Raw genomic sequence first — 26204 nt, forward strand, 5'->3', positions numbered from 1 at the left:
GCGCTGGGGTGAGTATTAAATATGACAGATCCTGTGACACATCAAACAGCGTCAGCACTGGAGGAGGAGGGACATGTGTGACCACATTCAAGGGATGAGACCCTTTCCCAGGAAAGCCTCGCTGGAAAAGAGGCTGGGGAAGAATTCTTCAAGGGGCATTGCCTTCTGTTCATCTGCAAAGGACAAGGGCGTGGAGTGTGGCAAAGGAATGTGGAGGAGGTTCTCAGAGGCTGGTGAAGAAGCCACTTCCTGAGACAGCTGTGTGTGTAGAGAGAGGGGGCAAAAGAAAAAGAGGCCAAGAGCATTGGAGGAAATCTAGAGCGTCATCCCTGCTGCCAGTGCTCACCTGAAGTCCTCCAGCTCTGAGAGTCAGGCCAGCAGCCTCAACTTGCGTATGTGTCCCACAAACCTGGGGCACAGATGGCATGAACCCCATTGGGGGCCTGCTCCCCACCTACAGCTGCTTCTCAGCCTGGGGTCTTGTGATGTGGGCTGGGGCCAAGGTGCCCATTCCTACCAGCCTGAAGCCATGGAATGGGCTTCCCCCCAGTCCCGCCCCCGAAGTGCTACCGGAGACAGTCCAGTGATGGTATGGGTGGAGGTAAGCGGGAGAATTACACAGAGGGCACAAACACTGTAGGCAAGGGCCAAGAGGATCAATGTCCTCACAGCAAAGCACAGTGCCACCTCGTGGCCACATTTGGCTTCTCTTCTGGTCCAGCAACTCGGACTTCCTAGGATCAGAGTGGAGGGAGCCAAGGAAGACACCTAAACCTTGTAGGGAATGAAGTCTTTCCTAAAGGCTTCAGAGGAAGCCACCCAATGAAAGAGGCAACAGCCACCAAGGTTGACGCATTTTTATTTTTTATAAAACAAGCTACAAATAGTCTCCCTCCCTCTTCACAAAGGAAAACCACACAACACAGCCTACACACAAGAAAGAAGATGACTAGGGGAGAGTCTGATTTCTACAGGAGGTGCCTTCTCTATGTTGACACGCTTCTCCCAGGCCAGAGAAGGGCTTGGGGTCTCCTGGGAGGTCCATCCAGCTCCAGCACACAGTTTTTTGGGCCAGGCTAATGGGCGAGGGCTCCCTTTTCACCTTAGTAGGGGGCCTCCAATCATCCCCAAGACAAGCACTAGGACTTTCGCCAGGACAGCAAGAACTTTCAGATCAAGTCCCAGAAAGGCCATGCTTGTCCCTGAGGGGCCCTCCCCAGAGCTGGGCCTTGAGAAGGCCAGTGTTCCTGGTGCCAAAGCTCTCCAAACCAGGGCGGGATATAATCCTGCAAGGTCATGCACTTATGGGGACACCAGGAGGGGCGACAATGTGAGGCCACATTCCCAAGAGCAAACTGACAAGGGCACCAGTCCTGGGGTCCCCACCCTCCCTCCCTGCTGCCATGGCTGCTCATGGGAAGAGGCGCTAAGTGTCACTTGTTGCTCTCTCTCTGAATGGACATGGTCACCTGGGCAGAGGAAGCTGTGCATCTGACCCAAAGGCTGGGCAGCCCCCATTGGAACCCTGGTAAAACGTCTGTGGAAAGACAGGCCAGGATTTCCCCCTCCTTAGGTTATCATCTTTGCATTTCCAGGGGAGGCAGAAATAGGAGGCCCAAAGTCAGGGCTGCTCTGGAATTGACCTCAAGCCTAGAAGCCCTTACGAGCACTGGAGGGAACAGGAAGAATGTCAGTATTGGGTTAAACAATCAAACCAGTCAGTTACCAACAAGGTGACTGACCCAACTCCTCCCTCGGGCTTGTGTTGACCACAGCGGAGTGCGGGTGGCAGTGGGGGGGAGGGGAGGAGGAGGACGTGGAGGTAAAAAGCCGTATGACCTGGCAGCCTAGGTCTCCGAAGCCTCATCTGTGGGAGACTTCTTGTGGGCACCGCACTCACCAATAGCGCTTTCTTTCCTCTTCCCTCTGCTGCTTAAACATGAAACATCTACAGATAAAAGGCGCCACTGTGTGCCTTTTTCTTCTTTGCCTCCCCTCTCATGCTTTACAGAGTAGATGCTAAATGTGGGTAAAAATGTTTCAACTGACCTAATGCAAATCCGCTGAGGATATTTGCTCTGTGTGTCACTAGGATCCTGGGGGACCCCCCCTATCCTGGGCCACCTGGGGGTCTGGATAACAGGAACACACGGGAGTGGGAGGCATGGTGCCTGAGCTGGCTACTGCCCTCCCTCCAGGGCGACTCCCATCTCTCCCCCAACCCAACCTCCCTTGAGGATGCCAACCGTTACTGGCTTGTCAGCCTTGGTAGCTATGGCATAGGGCAGTACCCTACTCCACCAGGAAGGAACTGAGGGAGTCTGCAATATCAAAGGGCTCCCGTCCATATACACACAGGGGGCAGTTTCCAGACATAATGCAGGTGGGCTGGGGCTACAGTCCTGGGTTCTGGAAAGCTGGGCTGTGTGTCCAGAACTCCCACAACCCAGAGCAGGGTGAAGGAGGGGAATAAACAAACAGCAATGCCAATGCCTGTACAAAAGAACTATACAATTTACATATATATTTATATACAGTATATAAATCTCTTTCTTCTCAGTCCCAACAATATCCTCCCCCCACAAAAAAAACCCTAAAAGTTGTCAGTAGCAGATCCAAAAACTTACAATAAAAGAGAAAATAAACAGTCTTTCTTCCCTTTCCTTTTCCCACTGTGGTATTAGATATTGGTGTTTACAAGTGAAACCAAAAAGAAAACACGCAGATAAGAGTTATTAAAAGTGCAAATACAGTGGGCACCACTCATGTTACATGGGCTTTGGCTGGGCCACGGGCAACGTCGAAGGTTAGGTGTCTGATGATTCGTCCTGCTTCCCTGGTCTCTCTGCCTGCCCTGTGGTTTTCTGCTCCTTAGACGAGGCGTCCTACTGAGAAGGCGAGGTATAAACAAGAAGTTAGAGCTGGGTTTAGGTTTCAGCGAAATCCAACTACATTTATCAATTTTCCCCAAAGAGCAGTCTTTTCCACCTGCTGTTAGATATGGGGCTGGACGGGACACAGCTAGCCTAGACTTGCAGATAAGCCCATGCTTTACCTGCCTATCTCTTACCACCAGGAGACATCATAATGGCAACTGGAACAAGTCTGGCATTCCAGAAAACAGGCTTTGCCTAGGAAGCCCATTGGGGGCGTGCACTCTGCACAAACCACACTTCTCCCAGATGCCAGCCTTTCAACCTGGGGCTGGAGCAGAAGTGGCAGCTGCTTGTTTACAGGTGGGGATGTGAGGCTCCTCATAGCACTAATCAATCTTTCTCTTGTATCCTGAGCAAAAATTAAAAATGGGAACCTAAGTAACTCGGCCAATCCCTCCACACCTACTGCACTACCAAAGCTGCATGAGGGGGCCCAGAGAGGGGACCCCAGAAAGAGGCGACTTACTGAATGGGTTTGTGCCTGCTTGTTTTCCCTGGGGGAAGCTGCCAAGACTACGACCTGCAACAAACAGGAACATACGACACTCGAGTGGCCCTGACCCAGGGAATTGGTAGAGCTTCTATGCCTTGGTCCCTGTCCCTTTCAACTTCCAGAATGAAGAGTTGCCTTGGGAAAGAGCCAGAGGTTGTGGGTCGTGCTTCCTGTTCTGTGGGTGTCAGTAGCCCTGTTCTGCCGGGGGGACCCATTGCTACCCATCACTTTGAAACAAAGTCCCTTTTCCATAAGGCAGGTCCCCACTGGGGCCTCTTTGGTGCCTCCCCTCAGCTACTAGACAAGAAGGGCTTCGGTGCTGATGGACATTTGCAGAACCTTCTGGGGATCTGGTTCTCCAAGTCACAGAATGTCAGAGGCGGAAGGAATCTTAGCGATCTTCTGGTCCAGCCCCTTTACTTGACGAATCTGGAAAGTGAGGCTCAGAGCAGTTGAGTGACTTAACCAGGGTCCCAGGTGTGTTCTGTTGACACTCACTGCACCCCATAAGGAGGCACCTGCAGGGCCCAGGTTCCTGAAGGAAGGAGGAGGAGCAGGGGGGCAAGCACATCAAGAGCCTGGCCAGCTCCGGTGACCCCTGGAGGCTGTGTGGCTTTGGGCACGCCCCTTAACCTCTCTGGGTCTGCCTATCGAAGGGAGCTGGGATGACAGCTGTGCTGCTTCTGCTCTGCCTCTGTCACAGGATTGCCTTGAAGACTGACTGAATTCATGGAGCTGGACAAAGGGCCTTTGAGGGGTAAACAGTGTTGTGGAATCCACGCCCACTCACTGGTCACGTGAACCTATCGCTCAGTGTGCCCCAGTTATGCTAACCTTCCTTAAGACCTGAGAGAGAGAGAGACAGAACATGCGGTGGGATGGGGTGCGGGGTAGAGACTGGTATATCCAATTTTACAGAGGAAGAAACAAACTTGGAAAGATAGGCAGCTGAGAAGTGACAGAGCCAGGTTGCCTGGCTCCAGATCCCATCTTCACCTGCTCCATCCAGCACCTGCCTCTGTCCGTGGTGAGCAGACAGCTCTAAGCACATATAGAGAGGGGCCTAGCGCAGCACTGCCCAGGAGCTGAGACTCGGAAAAGAAAACGGCTCTCCCTCGGGAAGGCTTCGTGCACTAATCCCTTTACCTGAGTCACGTCAGGTAATCCTCAGAGCAATTGTATACGATCGTTATAAAATGATCAAATTACCCCCATTTTATGATGATAAAACTAAGGCTTGGAGATGGCACAGCTTTAATGTGGTGAAGCAAACTCAGACCTGGCTCAGCTTCCAGAACCATGTTTTAACCACCAAGGAGGGCAGGAGGGACGCAAGCCTGAACCCAGGGCAGAAAGCATCCTTGGGCAATTCAAAGGGAGAGCTGGCTTTTTTTTTTTTTTTAATGGAGGAATTAGTATCCACCCTGCCTCCATCACGGGACGGTGACACTAATCCTGATGAAGGTGCTTTATAAACTGGGAAGGACCGATTAAGAAAGAGGCCCCAGCCCGCAGAATGTCTGGCCTTTTCATGCTGCAGAGAACTTACCTCCCCAGTGAGGAGTCTGGTTGCTAAAAATACCTGTGTTCAGGAGGCATTTCCAAAAAATTAGGTCCCTCAGACAAAAAGCTACATTTACCCCCAAACACCATGTCCTCCCTGGCCCCCTTCTGTCCCCCCTCCTGGCATGCAAGCCCTTCTCAGCCCACCAGAGGGCACTACATGATACCAGATGACCAAAGCATGGGGTCCATTCCCTACATACCATCTACCCAAGTGGCTTTCTGCCATTCCCCAGAGCAAGGGACCAAGGGGACCTGCCTGTAGCTCATGGGTATGTTCCTCTACTACCACTAATTTGCTTTTGTGCATTCACCATGCACCCGGTACTGGGCTAAGTCCTTCACACGCACCATCTTGTTAAATGTTCGCACCAAATCTGTCAGGTAAATAATATCTCTTTCTTGCACATGAGGAAACTGAGGCTCAGAGAGTTTAGGCAACTTGCACAAAATTACAGAGCTAGTAAGAGACAGAGCTGGGGGAGACCTGGTGCCCGGCAAGGCTTCCAAGGAAGGTTAGGAAGCCTCCCAAAGCTCTGTGGACCCAAGGTAACCACACTCAGCCTCCCCTGAGCCTGTGTGCTGCAAGAAGCAGAACTACCAGCACGGGAGAGGACCGATGGCAGCGTCTCTGTGAATTCATGCCTGCTCAGACCAGAAGTCCTCCTGGGTAGGCCTGGGGTCTACACTAACACTAGGTGGTCTCTTTCCAGTATTGGTCCCCTGCCTGTGCTCTGAGATAAGCACAGGTTCCAAGTGTGTTAAAGTGTGCTGTCACCACAAGGGGCAACCCCTCATCTCATGGGTTGCTATTAGGCGCCATGCACTGTGCTAGGTGTTAGGGATTGAAAAGACAGCCCATGGCTTCAAGGGGGAATCAGAAAAATAAACTGCAATACGTTGTGATAAGCGCTGCTGACAGAGGCAATAATCTTATGAAGAATAGCAATATTGAAATTTTATTGAGTTTTTCCAACATCTCGGGCACTATGATAAATGCTTTCACTCATTGTCCCCCTGACTCAGCACAAGAGCCCTATGAGGTAGATACTATGGTTATTCCCATTTTACAGATGAAGAAACTGATGTCCAGAATGGTTGAGTAGCATGTATGTGGCACAAGAGCTAGTCTGTGGCAGAGGCAGAGTTTAAACCACGATGTTGCACTATGTCTCAAGGACTCAGAGTACTGTGCGAACAGAGAGGCATCCTCATCAGACAGGGGTGCCCAGAGCAACGAGGTTGCTCAGCCCAGAACCCAGCCATAGAGGGCGCAGATCTGAACACTGCGTACCTTGTGGTCACTAACCTCTGCCCATGCTACCCTCTGGGATTACACAGCCAACCTAGGGTTAGAACAAGGAAAAGCCCTCAGGTCTCTTCCTAAGCGATTCCAGCTTTTCCAAAGCTTCCGTTTCACACAAGTCAGCATCACCCAAATCAATATCTTCAGCCCAGAACCTTCACCTGCATGACAGACCCACTCATCCTTCGGGTGCTTCCTTTAGGCAACTTGATATGTTCTAACCACACTCATGTTCTGCCACGTACCCTCCGCCCGCTCTGCTCTCCCTTCCATGTTGCCATCCCAGGGATCCACCCTTCAGTTGTCCAAACCTTCATCCCTATATCCACTCAGTCGCCGAGGTCTGCAGTGCTACCATCTCTTTATCCCCAGATGTGTTTTTCTCACACGTGGCCCCTATTGGATACTATGCCTTGCTCATCTCCGCTCTATTTCCGATAGTGCAGCCAGACTAATTTTTAAGCAAAACTGATCCTATAGTTTCTCAGACTGGACCCCTTCGACAGCTTCCTACTAACCTTATAAAGTCTAAACTCTTTCACCTTGCCTCCCGCACCCTCCCCTCTCCTGCCATCCTCAAATACGCACTTCAGTCATACTCACATCTTTCACTTCCTCTAAAACTCTGTTTCCTCATCTCTACATCTTTGCTCTTCATTTGCCTCAGCATAGAACATTCTTCCCTGGCCTGACCTCTCTGCTTCGCCATCGCTTACTCATTCTTCAGGTACTGGTTTAGATCAGGATTGGCAAACTTACCTGTAAAGGGCTCGATGGCAAATATTTTAGGCTTTGGGGGCATGTACAAACTCTGTCATTTCTTCATCTTTTAAAAAAAAAATTACATTCCTTTAAAAATACCAAAACCATTTTCTTGCCCACAGGCCATACAGAAACAGGCTATGGACTAGACGGGGCCCACAGCCAGGGTTTGCTGACCCCAGGTGTAGATATCAGTTCCTTCATGAAGTTTTCCAAGCTGATTAGATGCCTCTACATATGTCCCTACAATACTCAGCACTTGCTTGCCTGTTGAGCAGAATCCATGCTCTCCTCCTCTTCCAGGGCTCCCAGCCTTCCTTACTGTTGGGTGTGGTCTAGTGACTGAGTTCCAGCCAGTGAAATTAGATCATGTGTGTCACTGCCAGACTGGCTCAAAACTCCCCCACACGTACTACTCCATGCTTTACTCCAGCTGGCTGGCTGGGGATGAAGATGACCCCCAGGGTGACCTTGGAAGTCACATGATGAAGATGGTGGAGTTACTCTTAGCATGGATCTCAGAGTGACTGCACAAAGCAATCCCCACTCCTTCCTCCTATCCCCACACACACACACACACACACACACACAATGACCTAGAATCACACTGAACTACTACACGGGCAAGATGAACAAATCTCCACTATGTTGAGCCATTACCTGTGCAGGTCTACTTGTCACTGCACCTGGCCTATCCTCATACACTCTCATAGCACTTACCACAATGTATAGAAACACTTTCCTATGTGTCTCCTCAGTAGACTGAGGAAGGATAGGGACCTTGCCCTTCAATTCCTCCACTGTACCAGGCATTGAGCACGAAGCATAACACACTCCAGGAAATAGTTGAACAAGTGAGTACCAGGGGTGCCATGTGTTGGGCCCTGTGCCTGGTGGGCCGCGTACTGGAAGGCCAGGAGCACAGGGACGAGCACCCACCTTCTTTGCTCACACCCAGGCAGCCCTTCAGCTCAGCCAGCGAGATGACCTTGTCTTTATTCAGGTCGCAGTAGTCGGTGAAACGCCGGGCGCACTTCTTGGGCTTGGCTTTCTTCTTCACGTAGCGCTTGAAGGGCTTCATCTCCCGCTTGTTGATGTCATTGCTGCTGTTACTGTCCAGCTGGCTGAAGTACCAGTGCACAACTCGCTCCTCCAGGGTGTGACTGGGGTCTGGCTCTGAGAACCTGGGCCATAGGCAGACACCCCGCCCCAGAAAACACAGCTCAGGCTCCTGCAGGAACTGCCAGCCCCACCTCGGTTTCCTCACCACCGGTCAGGTGCCTGGGCACTCGTGCTGGGCTGCTGGCGGCCAGTTAGAAATGGCTCCTCCAGCCAGACCTCCCAGACCCGCCTGGCCTGTGGCAGAATCAAGCCATCCTCTGCAACGTGAGCCTCAGGACTGGATGATTCATTTCTCAGGGGTCGCCAAGCGGGCAACTCTTATTACATGAACCTGCCTCACCCTCTACATAGCTTGGAATGTTTCTATACAAGATGGGTGCTCAAGATCTATTGGCTGGATTTAATTCACCTGAGAAAACCATAGCTGGTATCCAAATTGTCCATGTCCTGGCCTAACTTCAGTGCAGGAAGCTGTTCTCCACACATGAATGTGTACACTCACATGAACGAGGCCATGGGAAAGTGTGCTCTGAGCGCACGCCACACACCCAGCCCGGGCCAGGTCCTGGGAGGGCTTCCAAAGTCAGAGGGGAGTCCCGACTCAAGCTGCTCACTGTCTCAGCGACACAGAGCCCAAAACGTGAAACCAGGCAGGGACAATTCAATGGGAAGTGTGAAGTTCCCATGGTCTGTCACTGTCAGCTACTGAGTGCAGTAGGAATTGAGAGACGAAGGCAATTGAGATGGATACAAACAGAGGTTCTAAAACTGACAAGTCCCAGACCTACGAGAGGTGAGTCTCTCCAAGACGTTTTAAGTCCGGAGGTCTGGGGTAGGCCCAGGAAGCCACACGTTAACTAGAACCCCCAGGGGATTCTGCTGAGAAGCACTGGACTAGAGTAACCAAGAAAGTTTCCTGGTGTCTGGATGCTCTGTAATGACAGGGACTAACACAACCCACATGTGTGTCATGACCCTACAGTGACAACGTCTACATGTGTAACTACACATGTCCTACCTAGCCATTTTCTTTACGTGTGCCTTATCTTTCCCCAAAAAGGATTCAGGGTGCTAGCTAATACTTAAAACTTTTAAAACTAACGATGGACCTGGGGAGTCCCATGGCTCCCGCCCCCAGAGATTGACACTGAATGAATGTGGGCCAGGCCCTTGTGTCCAAATCCTGGGCAACTTTCCCTTGGGAGGGGGAGTAAGACTGAGCTTGGGAGCTCCATACATTCTAATACGTAGCATGCAGGGCACTGGGACAAACCACGTGACTGCCACGCTCACAAGTGTGGCAGAGGGACTTGCTGCTCCACAAGGATCCGAGAGCAGTGGTTCAGGGCCTGAAGCTGTACCCAGCAAGAAAAACACTCAAGGCACTCACCAGTGCCTTGGGGTTCTTCCCTGGGGCTTGCTGAGTTTTCCAGAGGGGAGGGGACCCTCCCTCCCCCCTCCCCTATGAATAAGCCAGCAAACTCCCTCCTCTTCCTACCCCCAAGTGACTTCAATGTTTAGGGAACAAGAAGTTTCAATACCAGAAAGAGCCTGCTAAGTGCCCAGGGCTCATTAAGCACATTGCAGTCTTAGGCGGGCCCCCCTGGGTACCCTGAACTGATTCCAGGAGAGTGCAATTAGTGGACCTGCCAGTGGGACCTCATCCTGACAGGTTTAATGCAGGGAGGACCTGGGGAAGGCGGGAGGGACCGGCTGCTTCTGGCTCTTTGGGAATCTGCTTCATCTGTCATGGAAATCAGGCTTGGGTGGGGGGGGGTCTTTGTAACAGGCAGGCAGTTATTCAATGCGCAGTTCAGATTTTTGTCTTTGCCAGTACACGGGTGTCTTTAAGCGTCCTCTATTTTACCTACATTTACTGTCAAGCCTGCTCCTGCAGGGTACACCAGGTGGGCTGCAGAAAATCCCCTATCAGGATGCTCGTGGCGCAGGAGCACCATGCCTGCCTCTGCCTTCTCCTAAGCTTGAGGGAAGACCCTCAAGTGGAGGAGAGCCAGGAGGAGCCCAAGGGAGCTGCTTCAGCTATTCCCACCGGAGGCTTTCTAAAGCAGCCAGGAGTGGGGGTTGGGAGGAGAGGCCCCCTCCAGTCAGGGGGCCATGAGAGTCCCAGGCAAAGGCAGCTAACCTTTAGGCTCAGCATAGCGTAATGTCTACCTAGAGGCTGGAATAATAAAGCCTCAGTCACTGAGACGGGAAGGGATGAGGTCATCCGTTTGGACGCCCTGCCAGGAGAGACTCGCTGCCTCCAACATGTATTCCTGGGGCTCGTGCCTGCCCAGTTCTCAGTACCCCCAGTGATGGAGCTCCCTGCACCTTCCTTTGGGTTAGTTTGCAGCAAGAAGCCTCTCTTCTCCCCACTTTGCAACCTCTAAGAGTTTCCTCCCACATGGAGTGACTGTCATCTGGCTCCTGCTCCCTTTTCCCTCCCTTTCTTCTGACTCTCTTCCTGTCCTGTCTCTTTCCCAGAGAACCATGTTCCTGACCTCCTTACTCCCAGCAGGACCTCAAGCCCAGAGCACCCGTAAGTTCTGACTACTGGCCTCCTCTCTTCCCCTCCTGACCCGTCTCCTGGGGGCTCCAAGGACACTTCCCCAAGAGGGGATCTCGGAAGCCTCTCCAAGCAGTGCCTCTGGATCTCTCTAACACTGACACAGCCCACAGCCCTCCCTGTGGGGCCTGAGAGGCCTGCCTCTTCCCCAGTTAGGACTTTCTGCTCTGAATGCCTGTGACCTCCAGAAACCCATCTCCCCACCCGCACCTCCCCCTGTAACAGAGCCCAGCTCCACGCGTGAAGCTGGCAATGCTAGAGTCTACTTGGGAACCCAACACTTTGTTCAGGGCAAACTCCAAATGCATTTAAAGCAAGAATTTCTTAGCTTGGGGGGATCACGGACCTGTCTGAGAACCTAAACAAACCATAGTCTCTCTCTAGAAAAATGTACACACACAAAGAATTCTGCAGACTGTAGAGGTTTAATGGACCCCCTAAACTTCAGCCAAGGTCATGGACTCAGGTAAAGAACCCTTGATTTAGAGGAAAGGAGATTCTTGCCATGACCCAGAAGAATGTTTAAGCATGAACCTTCTGGAAGAAGATGGGGTGAGACAAAAGACAGGAACCAGGAAGGGTTTGGGGGAGGTTCCCATATTTCCAACAAAATGTAATAGAAGAAAGGAAACTCCTGAAAGCATCTGGTTTAAAACTCTGTAAATCAAGTTTTTGGTTTGATTTACAACAGCCTTAAGTCCCAGACCTACCATGCTTTGTATAAGATCAAGGTAAGACTGAGATCTATTGGGAGTCCTGGTTTACCAAGGACTGGGCATGTGTGAAAGAAGACACAAGAGGCCTCTGTTAAATAAGAAGCCACGACTTTCCTGGGAAGCGCTGGATGGGATGGGGCAGGAGGCCCTCCCTGAGAGTTTCCAGGAATCTCTCAAGCAACCTTGACTAGAATCCTTGCCATCACGGTTAGCTTCCCCAAATTTATTCCTGACCTCAAAGCCATACCCCACTGATCCCTCCAGCTCTTGTAGCTTTCTAGAAGGATCTTTCACTCGCAGCTCTAGGCTTACACTGGCATCAAACTTCCAACCTTCCCCTCACACCTGCACACATAATCCCCACTGGAGACCAGGACTGCTGGAATTCAAAGCTGGCCATCAGGAAAGGGCTGGGGACCCTACATTAGAGGGTGCAATGGTTCCTTAAGATAACTTAACCGTGATTCACTGGTCCATGCTACGGGCCTCCCTGCAGGGGAAGTTCCACTCCTACTAAAAAGGCTCACTGGGTACATAGAGCATCCAAGTTTCCTTGGCTATGGTGTGAAAGACACAGTAAAATATTGGTGTCTGCCCTTCCACTGGGCTATTTGGTGGCTGTCCCGTTGACTCCTGCCTCCAGGGATAAGGAAACTGACTAGAGCCAGGGCCCCCACTGGACTGGCCTCCCTGAGTCTTCTCCCAAACTGAGAGGTGGCAGGTGCCGCCCTTCTCCTGTAGCACTTTCAGTTTTGCTTCTGCAGCCTGAACCCCGCCAGGCCTTGGCTGCAATGCACCGCTGGAGAGCCAACCCCATTTACCACAAGGAAACTTGCTTCAGCCAAGATCTTGGGCCCAGTTCTGCTGTCTCAAGCAGTTTTAAAGAAGGTGAGGTGTTACGGCCTAGAGGCACTAGCCAAACCAAGCAGACCAACTGAGCTCCATCTGGACTCGGGTCCAGGCCCTGCCAGCTGTGCGGGAGGGTGGGGCTGGGAAATGCCAAGTCAGCCACATTCCAGCCTCTTCCTTGCAAGGCCATCAACAAGTAACCAGTAACCACACTGGGCAGGAAGGAGGAAGCCACAATACAGATGGTCTCTCCTTGGGGAATCACGTGAAGGGCCAGGAGGTTCTTATGGCCCATCCCATCTCCCCTCAAAGTTGCCTTTCTCTAGGGTGAGTGAAAAAAGGGGAGGATTCCCCCGCTGAAGAAGATTCTTCCAGCTCATATCTCAGAACTCTTCCTTTGGGACTGATAAAGGGTACAGAATTGTACACCTGAAATCTATGTAATTTTACTAATAATTGTCACCCCGCTTAAATTTAAAAAAAAAAAAAAGGCTAATGGGTACCATGAGACGACTGATTCAAGGGAGAGCTCTTCCCTGGTGGGAAGGACTGAAAGGATAATTCAGTCATCCAACAGATCTTCATTGAGAATGGCTGCCATGCAGGCTGCCCTCGCCATGCACCAACCACAGATGGGTCTGTGGACACCCCATGCTACTTTGCCTATTTTTAGATTTGGGTGGCACTGCTTTCCCTCCACCCCCACCCCAAATCAGGCTAGAAAATCAGAAAAGGAAGTAGATACCTTACTCTCTTCCATTCTCTCCATCTAAGAAGTCTTCAAACCCTATTGATTTCATTACTGAAACTTCAGGAAATCATTCCTTCCCCCATAGCTTTAGTCCATGCTTCCTCGCCTTTCACTCTGACAATTGCTGCAGCTGCAGCCTTCCTGCCTCACCAGGTTCCCCTCCCATCTGGCTTCCGTAGGAATGCCCATGGAATCACGTGGCCCCCTGCTGCCCTCTCTGGCCTGAATCACAGGGCCCAGCATGACCTGGGCGCTGTCCAACTCTACAGCCTCTTCTCCTGCCTGTCCACAGCCTGCCTCCCAAATAGAAACCACACTTCTTGCAACTCCTTCCATAGGCCGTACCTGGTTCCTACCCCACTATTCCCAGGGCCCCCTCTGCTGGGATGCCCTTACCCCTGGTCCATCCAGGTCAGGTCACTTTCCTGTTTGTAAGTGAAGCTGTGGCTCAAATGTCACCTCCTGTGTAAAGCTTTCTCTCATAGGCCTTACCTCCCCCGAGTCTCTGTAGCACTGCTTCTACGATCATACTGACTATAGTGCAATCACTTGATTAGATCTCTCTTCTTCCAGGAGCTCCTCCAAGCCAGAAATTATGCCTTTGTCCCCAGATGTCTCCAGAACTCAGCACAGAGCTTATATAAGGGGAGGGTGAAGATATAAGAGTTGGTGCAAAACTAAAATCTCCATGGCTGAAAGGGGGTAGGTAGAGGGGAAGACACCCTCTTTTCTGCACTGCCCAAACATCCTCCCTGTCCCTTCTTCCCATGGTCCCTGGGTAGGACAGTTTCCCACTGGCCTCAGCTGATGTCCAGCTTTAATTGCCAGACCTTGAGAGGATGCAAGAGGGACTAGAATTGGCTTCCTTGACCCTCTCACGTGTGCCAAGATAAAGAGGTCTTATCAAGACACATATCTCTATCAGACAGTGATCCATCCACCTATCCACCCATCCTTCTAGCTGTTTATTCAGTTCACCAATATTTATTGAGCATCTACGATGGGCCAGGCACTATTCTGAGTTCTGAGAATATAGCAAGGAAGAAGGCAGAAAATGTTCCTTCTCTGATAGAACTTCAATTTTCATCAGGTGGCGTGAGACACACACTAAATAAACAAAAGAGCAAAATATCAGACAGTGGTAAGCCTTAGGCTAAAGAATTAAACAGCGGTGTGGCGACCGAGGGTAGCTGGGCGGCTCCTTTAGACCGGGTGGTGTCTGAGAAGGTACCATTTAAATGGATAAGCAGGAGCCAATCACGGGAAGATGGGGAATGAGGGTGTTTCTTTGTCACCAGGGCTCTAGAGTTCCAGGCTGAAGGAGCAGCTGGCATGGAGGCCCTGGGGCAGGCAAGAGCCTGGCCTGTTTGAGGAACTGAGGAGGGCCAGCTGCTAGAATGTAATGATGGGAGGGAGAAGACTATGAGAGGCGGGGGCAAGGCCGGCGAGACCATCCTGCAGGGCCAGTTCAGGTCCGTTAGGGCTTCCTCTGACTATAATGGAAAGACCTGGGAGGGCTTTGAACCCAGGAAACCTGGTAACCCTGGCCAGCCACCTCCTTCTTTCCCTTCCCTCTTACCCCTATCCACCCCCTTCCTTGCTTCCTAAACTATTTCCTGGTTCATCTTGTCTACCTTTTAATTGCACGAGGCTATCCAGCCTCTAGATAACACAATTACCAAATGCAGGTCAACCCTTTCATTCTCACCAAAACTAAACACGGTCAAATCATATGAGCTTAAAATGAAAAACATGTTTAAGAAAGATCATTTTTTTAAAACTTCTCCCAATTCTAAATTACACCTAAAAGGTTTTTGTTTTTTTTAAAGAAAAATATCCCTTCCCTAAGGACACACTGGTATTTAAAGCATTTGTAAACTTCTTAGTTTTTATTTTCTGTAAAATCCCTGCAGCCCACGATTCACGGGTGAGGCCTCATCTGTCATAACCACCTCTGGGACCCTTGCCGGGGGGTCAGCTGCACTCTTGGCCCCACTGGCCCCTCACCTGCTGGCCCAGGACTCACGTCCTTTCCCGGCACCCTCAGCCTGCCTGGAGCAAGGCCACACAGGACTCCAGCTGGGCTCCCCAGGCAGTAACTGTGATGGAGCTTGAAGTCTTGTCTCCTTAGCACGAAGCCTAAGTGCCAGGAGGCTCCCCAAGTGGCTGGCCAGAGCCAGCAGCCCTGCACAGGTGGGAAGCACCCAGACATGGAGGTTGTAAGCCCATGCCTTTTCCCCTTTTCTGTTTTCTCTCTCTTCCACTAAACAAAAACATCTCACATCCATTTTTGCATGAAATGACAGGTATTTTTTTTCATAGTCCAAGCATAAATAACATAAAGGCACATAATACTGAATACGCCTTTTCAAAACTCACACCTTCTTGGAGATCTGGACACAAGCCTCTCTGTTTTAGACACCTCGTCACCGAGCATCCTGGGCTGCGCCCAAGCAGTCCCCATCGGCGGGCCTGTCAGACCCTGTCTCCACCGCTCCTCACGGAGGAGAACTGGCCCAGCCCACAGGGTGAGCAAAAACAGAGACAGGGCCAGGAGCAGCCTCAGAGCTCCCAGGACCATGAGGCTGCTGAGAGCAAGCACCCTGGACAAGCATTTCCAAGAATGGCAACCCATGAGGCAAACACTGTGCTCACTTTGATGCGACATAAAACCAGGTTTTCAGGATGGCTGCCTTTGTGAGCCTGGGGACGCAGAACCACTGGCCGCTGTGCTCGCGGTCCTGGTCCCACCCACCCGAGACACAGGCTCAGGGTCCTGCTGGTGGCCGCTGAGACAGCTGCACTTGGGCCCTCTCCGGCCCTGGGGGCCTGGGCCTGTCATCGTGGTGGCACTCCTTGCCTTGTTGACAACAGTTCTGCTTCTGGGCAGATGTGGGGGGACTGGCCCCCTCCTTGGTGAGCCAAACAAGCTCAGAGGCGGGCTGCCCATCCCTTCCTCCATTGCTGTAGGATCCACAGCACTGACCACACCCCTGCTGTGCCTCCCACCCTGGCTTTATCATGGGAAGCAGCCTCACAGGCCCTTAGAGACTTGGTTCCTGCCCGCCGGCCTCTTCTGTCTCCTCTGTTACCACTCTGCTCTCCCCTCCGCGCCCTCACCACCCACCCCAGCCCAGCCTTACTGAACTATGCACGTGCACTTTCTTGAAGTCACAATGCTCCTTCCTTTTAACCGGGATGGCTTTCCTTCTTTTACTGGCTAAGTCCTACTTATCCTTCAAAACTCAGCTCACTATCTTGTCCTTCCTTCTCGGACTCCTCCAGTCTGAATGAGCACACCCTTTTCTGTTCTACCACCCCTGTGTTAGCACTTACCACGCAGCTTACTGGTCTCTGTCTACAGCCTAGTATCCCCACAAGGTTGCATTCTTTGAAGGCAGGGACATGACTCAGATCCCTGGATTTTCAATCCTTAGCCAAGTGCTTGGCATGCCATGCACATTCAGTAGGTGCTAAGCAAATGGATGGATGGATGGATGGATGGATGGATGGATGGATGGATGGATGGATGGATGGCTGCTCCAACCAACTGACCTAATGGGGCCAAATGAGTGAGCCCCGCTGATGCTGGTCACTGGGGAGCACGTGCATTTCGGCTTCATGTCAACATATCAGCTCCTGATATGGCTATATAAGTGTCCAATCCCACTGCCCAGAGCCTGTTGGGATTCTCAGGAAGCCAAAAAGGCACATGGTTCCTGCTGTCTCAGAAGAGAAGAGAACCAAGTACTCTGCACTCCCTCCTTCCCCTCCCTGTCCCCATAATATGTCCACTACCCTTTCTGCCATTCAGGACTCACACTACAATGCATCCACCTCTGAGACTAAAATGCTGGAAGTCTCCAAACACTCCTGGACTTGCCTGTAATCAGGTAACTACAAGCTACAGACAAGCAACTCCCAAAGAATAGGGACGGGGCCAGGGCAGGGAGATGTTTGATGGAAGATGGGACAAAGCGTAGCTATCTGGTCTCAGGAAAACAATTAACTTCCAGCACTGGCCCTACCCCACCCTTCCCTCTACTCCCAGCCTCCCACAGCGTCTGAAAAGTCCGGGGCCCCACATTCCCCATGGGCCTGAGTCCTGCTCACATTCTCACCTCCCACCTCCAGTGGGCGCTGCTGAGTTAATGGCCTGTACCATGTCAGTGGTGAGGGCATCCAGTAGGCTGGTGATAAATTCCATTTTCTTCCCTTCTGGACAGCCTGAAAGATAAGGTGAGATTTGAAGGCAGATGCCAGGTAAATAGTGAAGTAAACAGTTTCCTCAACGACCACCATTTCCCAACCTCTCTAGATCCTTCTTGTATAACCAAGTCCACTTAGGAGAGCATTTACTGCTCAGACGATTCTCATAAAACCCCACAGTTCCTCTCTATCTGTGGCCCACAAGGGACCATCAGACCAAAGGGATAACAATGCTTTCAGTTTTCATCCATCCCACAAATGTTTGCTGAGTATCAGCTCAGACACTGTGTTAAATGTTAGGGATATAATACGGGGTTATAGGGTCCTTGTCGTTGGAAAGTACACATCTGCTGGGGAGCTCCAGCTACTTCTGGTATAGTACGGCCAAGCGGTCACACTAGAGTATGCAACTCTAGAGGTAAGGACGAGGTACTGAAGGGGCATGAGGGACAAGACAACCCGCAGGGGTCAAAGTTGACTCAAGTAGACCTATCAATTTATCCATCCAAGAACCTCCTCCTTTTTTCACTTCTCTTCTCACCCAGCTTAGATTACAATGATCAAATCTCCCTTATAAATGCTCTCAAATCCTTTGTTTCTCTTTTCCTCCACTGCACTATTCTAGCAAAACCCCAAGCACGGATGAACCTTCTCACAGACGTGCCCTTTCCAAGTCTACACCCATGTAGCTCAGCATTGCTGGTGTACACACCACCACTCACTGGACACATGGATATCCCTGTAAATTCATGATAGCCGGCCCCACATGGACCCTCAACATTGCCTACAGTCTTCTCTGCAGCGACTATTTCAATCTCTCCGCAAATCCTCCAGGTCTCTATTTCAATGCCACCTTCTCAGAGAAGCCAGACTCTGCAGTAGACTCTCCCTACCCTTCTCACAGCACCTTGCTCTTTCCCTTCAGAGTGCCTGTCACCACTGTGTATACGTTTGCATTCATCTGTGTGTATACTCTCTGCCTCTTCCACTATGTAAGCCTTATGTCAGTTTCGGTCACTAGATTATACCCAGGGCCTGGCATATCTGAATTCCCATTTGCTAAGGGGGTGGCTAGAAGGAGGTACCCAGCCTCCACGATTTCATTCTTGTGACAGGGTGATTTCTACATACCTCACTTGGGAAGCCCTTGACTTTCCTCTGTTTTCAGCTCTCCCTTTGGAGTCCCGATGGGGAATGGAAAGGTGGGCCCAGCTCCCACCAACACTGATCCACATTTGTGTTAAGATTACAGTATTCCGAGCTATCAACATTTAATAATCTTCTTGTAACTCACTGGCAGAGAACACTATAAATAAGGGGAAACCCAGCACAGAGGCCATTTAGAGATCCCGGGTCCCCTGCTTGTGAGTCTTGAGTCATTCCCCAGTGACAGTTCTGGATCACCAAGGATCATTGCAAAAGCACTCTGCAGGGCAGGCGACAGACACTGCCCAGGCCCCTCAGGACAGCCCCTCCCTATAAGCTGTCTTCTCTTCCGTCTTGGGTAAAAGGGCTCACCGCCCCCAGAACATCGTCCCAATCCCCAAAGAATAAAGAAAGAACTGTAGGATTGCAGGGGTAGGAACTACATTTTAAAGACAAAAAGTAAGGGCAAGGAGGAGAAACAACGTGCTCTGGGCACAGCACTAATTAGAGGCAAATCCCAGACTGGATGCAGCTCCCACAGCTCCTGGCGATGCCCCTGCCCAGCTTACAGACAGGAAACAGGCCCTGAGGAGGGAACTCGTCATATGATAAGGAAGGTGAGGAACAGAAAGAGGTGAGGTGCCGGCAAGGGGCAGCTCCGCGTCCCACCTGGCAGCTCCCTGTCCTTGAAAGGGTCATCCACCTCCGCACTCTTGGCCCTGGCGTCGCTCTCACAACTGGGCATCACGTAGCTGCAAAGAGAGAGAGAGATGGGGTGTGTGGAGGGGATGGGAACTGAGCTGACTTCAGCCACTACTGCCAGCAACGATCTGTGTTGTCACAAAGCCTAGAGCTCCCAGGGCTGGCAGCAGAATACCTCCTGCGCTGTCCAGCAGCTACAAGGCAATCCCAGCATCAATGTTCCCACGGAGACATGTTCAGGCGTGTCCTTTTAATCACTCAGGCATACTGATGTCACCTACGTCTGCACATGGCCTCTTTTCTGAGAACCTAGTGACTCAGGCAGAGCACTAACCCTTTCATCAGAGAACTGTGGTTCAGAGAGGTTAATTACTTTTCCAAGATCTCCCAGCTGGGAAGGCACAGACCAGTGACCATCATCCAGGACCCAGGTCTTTCTACCAGAACTTCATCTGCCCGTGAATGGAAATGCTGTTCTCCTAGTGCCTCGACTCCTACCAGCCAGGACAGTAAAGCCGGGAGGTGTGAGGAGCCAGCCTAACAGGAAGCTGGTTCTCTTGCCCCAGGGTCCAGCTGAGGGGCAGGACAGGCTCGGGTGGGAGGGGGACGTACCGCGTGGAGGTCCCAGGCAGCGGTCGCCCCGTGTCCACCAGCACACACCAGCAGTAGCCAGTGGACTGGTGGCACTGCACTGGCTTATAGAGGCCCCCAGGGGCACACTCTGGGATGACAATGCCCTCACGAGGATTCTGCCGGGCCTCTTCCAGGGCACTCTGCCTCTCCTGGTCACACGAGTGGACTCTCTCTGCAAGAGAAGACACACACAGCCTGTGGTGACTGTTACTCCAGTGACTTATCAATGCCGCCTTCCCTGCAAGGACCTGGCCTGGCCCCCAGGAACCGAAGGCTTGGTTGGTGACTCAGCACAGAGAGCTCTGTCCCACCCCTGCCCGTGGAGAGTGCTGGAGGCCCAGAGCCATCTCTGCTGCCCGGTTCATCAGCATTCACACCCAGCGGGCTCTGGCTGGGGACTGAGGGCTGCTCCTTATCAGAGCAGCGGTTTGCCTCAGGGCTGGATTTCCTGCCTTCTGAGTGGTTCCTGCTGATCGCTGTCTGCTGGCTTGGCAGACGAGGGTGCAGGAGCCTGACTGCCCTGCGAGCCCTGGGAGCTGACTCGCTGACGCAGGAATGCCTGTGTGTGGACACTCTCCCAAGCCCAGACACAGCAGGACAGAGCTGCAGGCTGCCAGCCTCAGGGGGAGTCATGGTCAGTGTCCAAGAGGAGCAGAAACGAGGCCCTACCCACCCCACTGCTTCCCAGCCTCCAACAGGGCCGGACAAAGTAAGCTGAATGGGCTTTATCCTATTACACAACACGGCTTCCATCCAATGGGAGAGAGAAACGGGCCCACAGGAAGGTCTCTGCACTCAAGGGCCTCAGGAAACATGTGAACGTGTCTGAACAGCCAAACTTGGTTTCCCAGAGCCAGGCGCAGGCTGAGGCAGTGTGTGGTGCCCCGTGCCAGGCAACGCCAGCTCAGGGGCCCTCAGACCCACACGCCCCCTGACCTGAAAATTCTACCCAGTCCACCAGTCAACCTGCCTCACTTCCCTTTCTTATTCTCTGTTGTTGTACTATACTTTCTCACATTTTGTGGGGTTTTTATTATTATTATTAAAGATAAATAGCACTGGGTTTCTTTTCTTGTTATAAAGAAAATTTTGAACAACCCATATCCCATCGAAGTTAAACACCACCTTCCATGTGCTTTATTATATTATTTCGTTCATGAACATTATTCTAGAACTTTCCTCTTGATGAAGATGACAGGAATTCAGTTTTGGACATGCCATGAAATTTTCACACAAAAATATCATTCTTCGGGCCAGGAATTTGAATCAGCGATCTGGAGACTCGTGCGGCTCACTGAACAGCACAAATGATCAAAATAACAGAAACTGGACTCAAAAGGCGTTGAAATAATGGGTCTGTTAATGATATACACATGAACAGTACAGATGTTGTAAACTGTAGGTGTGCACAGAGACGCAAAGCAGCTCAACACTACTTTAGAGAGAAGTCAGATGATGGGAAATGGTTCTTTGTCTCACGCTGACAAAAAACGCTGAAAAGCAATAATGGCCCAGTGATTCTCACCGCATGAGCAGAATATTTCTTTAGGGGCATAAGAATATCTGCGGGTCAGGAGACAGGTACATATGGCACAGTCACTATTAAACTATAAACTTCAATTTGGAAAACAAAACAAGTACTATTGTTTTCATGATGCAAACACAGCAAAGCTAAACAGAATCTCCTTGGCTAGAGGAACAGGAGCTTTCAACTGGTGACAGACATTAGAGGAGGGATTCTGGACCCAATTGTAACTGCCACCAGAACAGCCTCTAGAGGCAGCTTAAGACGGAGACATAAACTGATGGGTGAAACCCAGCCTGAAGACCTAGAATTTTCACTTGAGCCCCTGGCTGGGATGGAGCCATGGCACCTTCCAGGGGATTACACAAGAGTTTTTCACCAGCTCCCCAACCCCAATTTGGTAGCTTTATTTTCCTACCTCGTATTTCATGCCATAGAGAAGGTGACAGAGGAGCAAAACCAAAGGAAAACGGCTTTTGACTGGCACCACATTTGTGCAACAACCTCTGACAGAGGCTTTAAATTAAGATCCTCCAGGCCAACATTCTAGAATAAGCCATAAATCAGACCCAAAGCCAGACGCAAAGAAGTGGGGGAGGAAGCTTCCCCAGGGGCAGAGCGAAAGATGAACCTGACTTCACAGCATTGGGAATCCTGAAACTGCAGAAATGTGGAGAGGAGCCATCTAAGAAGTGGGAACCATGGTTTGGGGGCTGTCGACAGATTTCTGGAAGTCCTGAAGGCTGTTCTGAAACACTTACAGCCAGCTTCCATAGATGCTGCACCAAGTTCAATGGAGAATAAAAACCATACAAATGAGAGAGCTCGCTAATTTGGAAAAAATGAGGGCTAGCTAGCCTGGAATTAGAGAGAAGGTTAAATGCAGGGTTTATTACCCTTTTTGTTTGTTTGCTTGCTTGCTATTACTTTATGACATTCCCTACAAGTCTGGGTGCCCCTCTAAAAGAGAGAAAGGAAAGGTTTATAACAATAGTGCTAACCGTTTGTGAACAGTACACAGAGAATTTATCTTCCAACAGAAAGAAAATCGCCCTTAAAACCGTCTTTAAACTAATAACAGTCAAAGCAAATATTCACCGAGTATTACGTGCCAGGCGATAGACTTAAGGGCTTTACCTGCCTAATCTCTTCAACTGTGTGAGGTGGGCACTATTATTCTGCCCAATGTGTAGATAAGGAAGCTGGGCCTTGGAGAGATCCATACATTTTCCCAAGTTCACACAGGCTGGAGAGAGGAGGGCTGGGGTTCCTTCCAGTAAAGGGCTTCTGAGAATCAAGCCTGTCTTGCTAACCTCTAGACAGTCCTGCCTCTAATCATTTGCTCTCAGGGACAAATATATTTATTTTTATAGTGTAAAGTTTTTCCAGGTCAGTCACTTTGCAAACTACTCCAAATCTGCTGCCTTCAAAACCAAGCGTGTCAAAACACATACTTCCCCATTCGACACAGACCAGCTTCTTCCGAAATGATTTTTCTCAGCTTAAGCACTCTATAAATCTTGTACCAAGTATTTTTCCCTCTTTGTCTGAGAACTGAAAAACTTAAAGCCAAACCTGTAACTCACCCGCCATTACAGAAGAGTAAACTGAGTAATAATAACTGACATCTATTTGAGTGTCACATCTACTTGAGCTAACAGCTATTCGGTACTGGCACTTTACTTGTATTAACTCACTGTCAACTCATCACAAGCCTCTGAGACAGGTGTTACTATTTTCCTCACTGAGCAGAAGAGGACCCAGGAACACAGACCGGCTGTACGATTTTCTCAAGGTCATACAACTAGGGAGTTGCAGAGGTAGGATTCCAGTCTAGGCGTCTACTCCTAGCCTGTGCTCTTCACCTCTCTGAAATATTGTCTCTCACTGCCAAAGGCAAAGCTGATTTTTATTCTAACTTGTATTTTTCTTTTACTTGGTGTGGCAGATCATTACAAAATGGTCCCAATGAATAGCACCTCCCTGTATCCATGCCCTTGTGTAGACCCTTCCACATTGACGCTGATGTGCTTTGACCGATGGAAAGGGCAGAGGTAATAGTGTGTAAACTCCAGTCCTAGGCCTTCAGAAGCCTTGCAGTTTCCACTTTCACTTTCTTGGAAGCTACCCTGAGACCACCACATGCAGCAGCCAGTGTAGCCCACTGCAGGATGAAAGGCCACACATGGAGAGAACCAAAGCAGCTCAGCCCACATCCAGCCCGAACTGCCAGACATGTGAGTGAGCTCATCTTGGACAGTCCAGCTCAGCTGACCCTCTAGCCGGATGAGTCCAGGAGCAAGTTCAGGTAGAACCAGACAAGGACTGGTTCCACCACTCAACCCACAGAAACATCAGAAAGAAAAAATTATTTTGATTTAAGCCGTTAAGTTTTGTAGTAGTTTGTAAACATCAACAGATAATTGCAACACTTAGATTTGCTCAACTCTTTATTGATCAGTTTACCCCGTGTTTTTGTAGCCCTCTCAGACCCTTCAGCCAATCAATCAATCAATCAATCAATCAATCAATCAATCGATTATTCTTGCTTTTCCAGAGGTCATGCAAATACTAATAAGTACATAGCAAAGATGAATGGAAGAATTAGGAGAAATCACCGAGAGCAAAGATGTGTCATTAAAGACCTAGACTAAGATCATCCACAGTCTCGTATTCCCAATTACTATGCATGGATGCGAAAACTGAACAGAGAAGAAGGCTGATAGGAAAAAAATTGATTCGTTAGAAATATGCTTAGCTCAACAGATACCCTCAACCGCCAGAAAGACAAACAAGTGGGTCCTAGAGCAAATTAAGCCTGAAACATCGCTGGAGGCAACTATGACAAAACTGAAGCTGTCCTACATCGTGAGAAGGCAGGGTTCTTTGGAAAAGACAGCAATGCTGGGGAAATAGAAGGCAACAGGAGAAGAGGAAGACCACATAGGAGATGGACTGACTCCACCAAAGAAACTATACACACGAGCCTGCAGGGGCTGAGCAGGGCTGTTGGAGACAGGGCATTGTGGACACTACATTCATAGGGTCGCCAGGAGTTGGAGCCGACTCAATGGCACATAACACACACACACACACACACACACACACACACACACACACGTACACCACAAGGGGTATAAGCTCATTCTGTATCTGAGGACCCAGAAGCCAATACCATTCTTGAAGACATTTTCACCCTCTACCCTTCTGAGTCCCCTCCCAAATGAAGCTTATAATTTCTAACTATCAGTTTTCCTAGATACCAAGAAGTTGCCTTCCAAACTACAAGGCAGGGACTCTATTTCAGGGGTCTCTTCATGACCACTGGGTCAGAGAGGGAGCTCTCCAGAAGTGAACACTCACTGTTCTAAACCACTCGATCTCTGCTTAGGAAAGTTCAGGGAAGAGTGACAAGATTAGGTCTGGCCTGATAACTATGAGAATGGGCCAGGGCTATTTGTAAACACTTCAAAGATGATACGCATCAGGGAAGAGGGAACAATCAGGCAGGGCTGTCTAGGGGGCACGGGAATATGTGATCACACATTCTTACACACTCAAGCACACCCGCCCCTATAATCCTATCCCAGGATGGTGCAGAGAAGAAAGAGGTCACATTCCCCACCTAGCAATGGGTGGTTTAACCTCTGACTGCCTAAGAGAAGAAACACAACAGAAAAGCATCCTGTGGAAAACATGAGAACACGTCCCAGCCCTTGCTACCAGAAAACACAGAGCAATTATACAGAGCACCAGAGAGAAGCAGGACTGAACTGGGACGGGAGTGGTCATGGCGGGGGACAGGAGAGAGAAAGACTGAGCTGAACCAGACGAACAAAAACCCTGTCTGTAGGCCCAGGGCACCGGTTCTTATGTGTCCAGCCAAGACAGGAGAAGCATGGAGAACAGCTCTGTGTGCCCTGGCAAGCCCAGACCTCTGTACTTCTCAATTACTTGTGGTAGTTAGGAGCAAGGGGAGGGTGGACAACCTAAATCCTCAGCTAATCTCCAATCTTGCTTTTAGCCCAGAGTTTATCCCTTTGTTCTAGGAACCTTTTCTCCTTTATTATCTTTTTCCTTTTCCTTCTTTACTTATTTAAAAAAAAAAAAAAAAAAAAAAAAAAAGGCTAACAAACATAAACATTAGAAGATTCTAGTTTCAGGTCCTTGCATTGCTGCCTTCCAGAGAAGGAGCTGCTGAAGGAATGAGCAGACAGCAAAGCTGAGATGCTGGGTAACCCAACACCTGACCCAGCAGATACAAGTGAGCCACATGTGGCGAACTCTTTGAAGAAAGAGCAGGGGAACCTCATGGTGATGGAGAAAACAAGGTGTTGGGTAGAGAGAGAAGGCAGTAGTCAGAGAAGGTCAGTAGCAGTCAGGGTTCTCTAGAGAAACAGAACCAATAGGAGAGAGAGAAAGAGGAGAGATTTATTTTAAGGAATTGGCTCACAGGATCATAGGGGGCTGGCAAGTCTGAAATCTGTAGGACAGGCCAGCAGGCTGGAAATTCAAGCAAGAATGATGGTGCAGTCTTGAGTCCAAAATCAATAGGTCAGGCCAGCAAGCTGGAAACTCAGGCGGGATTCTATGCTGCAGTCTGGAGACAGAATTCCATCTTCTTCAGGAAATCTCAGTTTTTGCTCTGAAGGCCTTCAACTGATTGGATGAGGCCCACCCACATTGTGGAGAGTCATCTGCTTTACTTAAGTTCAACTGATTTTTAACGGTAATCACATCTCAAAAATACTTTCCCAGCCACATCTGGATTAGTGTTTAACCAAACTGGGCACCGTAGTCCTGCCAAGTTGACATACAAAATTAGCCATCGCAAGGACCATATGACAAATGAGAGCAAGAGAAAAGCCCAGTCTTACAGAAAACTATCCACAGACGGACCAAGAAAAATCACAGGCCATAGAAAC

The 26204-nt window shown here is 50.2% G+C and overlaps 1 protein-coding gene across 7 annotated transcripts in view; it reads right to left on the reverse strand.

The window, feature by feature from the left end:
• Positions 1–842: 842 nt before the first annotated feature.
• The window catches only part of SMOC1 (SPARC related modular calcium binding 1), a 140575-nt gene continuing 115213 nt past the window's right edge, over positions 843–26204 (reverse strand). For 4 of the 7 annotated variants that reach the window (XM_074327290.1, XM_074327295.1, XM_074327291.1 and 1 more), the window contains 6 exons: positions 19734–19926; positions 19089–19171; positions 17186–17291; positions 8000–8244; positions 3403–3456; positions 843–2888 (listed from right to left, as the gene is read on the reverse strand). In XM_074327290.1, coding sequence (XP_074183391.1) covers positions 2872–2888; positions 3403–3456; positions 8000–8244; positions 17186–17291; positions 19089–19171; positions 19734–19926 — 698 coding nt within the window. In that variant the 3' untranslated portion in view covers positions 843–2871. The remainder of the gene's footprint in view (positions 2889–3402; positions 3457–7999; positions 8245–17185; positions 17292–19088; positions 19172–19733; positions 19927–26204) is intronic. The other 3 variants (XM_019733473.2, XM_074327292.1, XM_074327293.1) reach the window with 2 other exon arrangements.

Source organism: Rhinolophus sinicus, linkage group LG03 (assembly GCF_036562045.2).
Source record: "Rhinolophus sinicus isolate RSC01 linkage group LG03, ASM3656204v1, whole genome shotgun sequence".
Taxonomy (NCBI): Eukaryota; Metazoa; Chordata; class Mammalia; order Chiroptera; family Rhinolophidae; genus Rhinolophus; species Rhinolophus sinicus.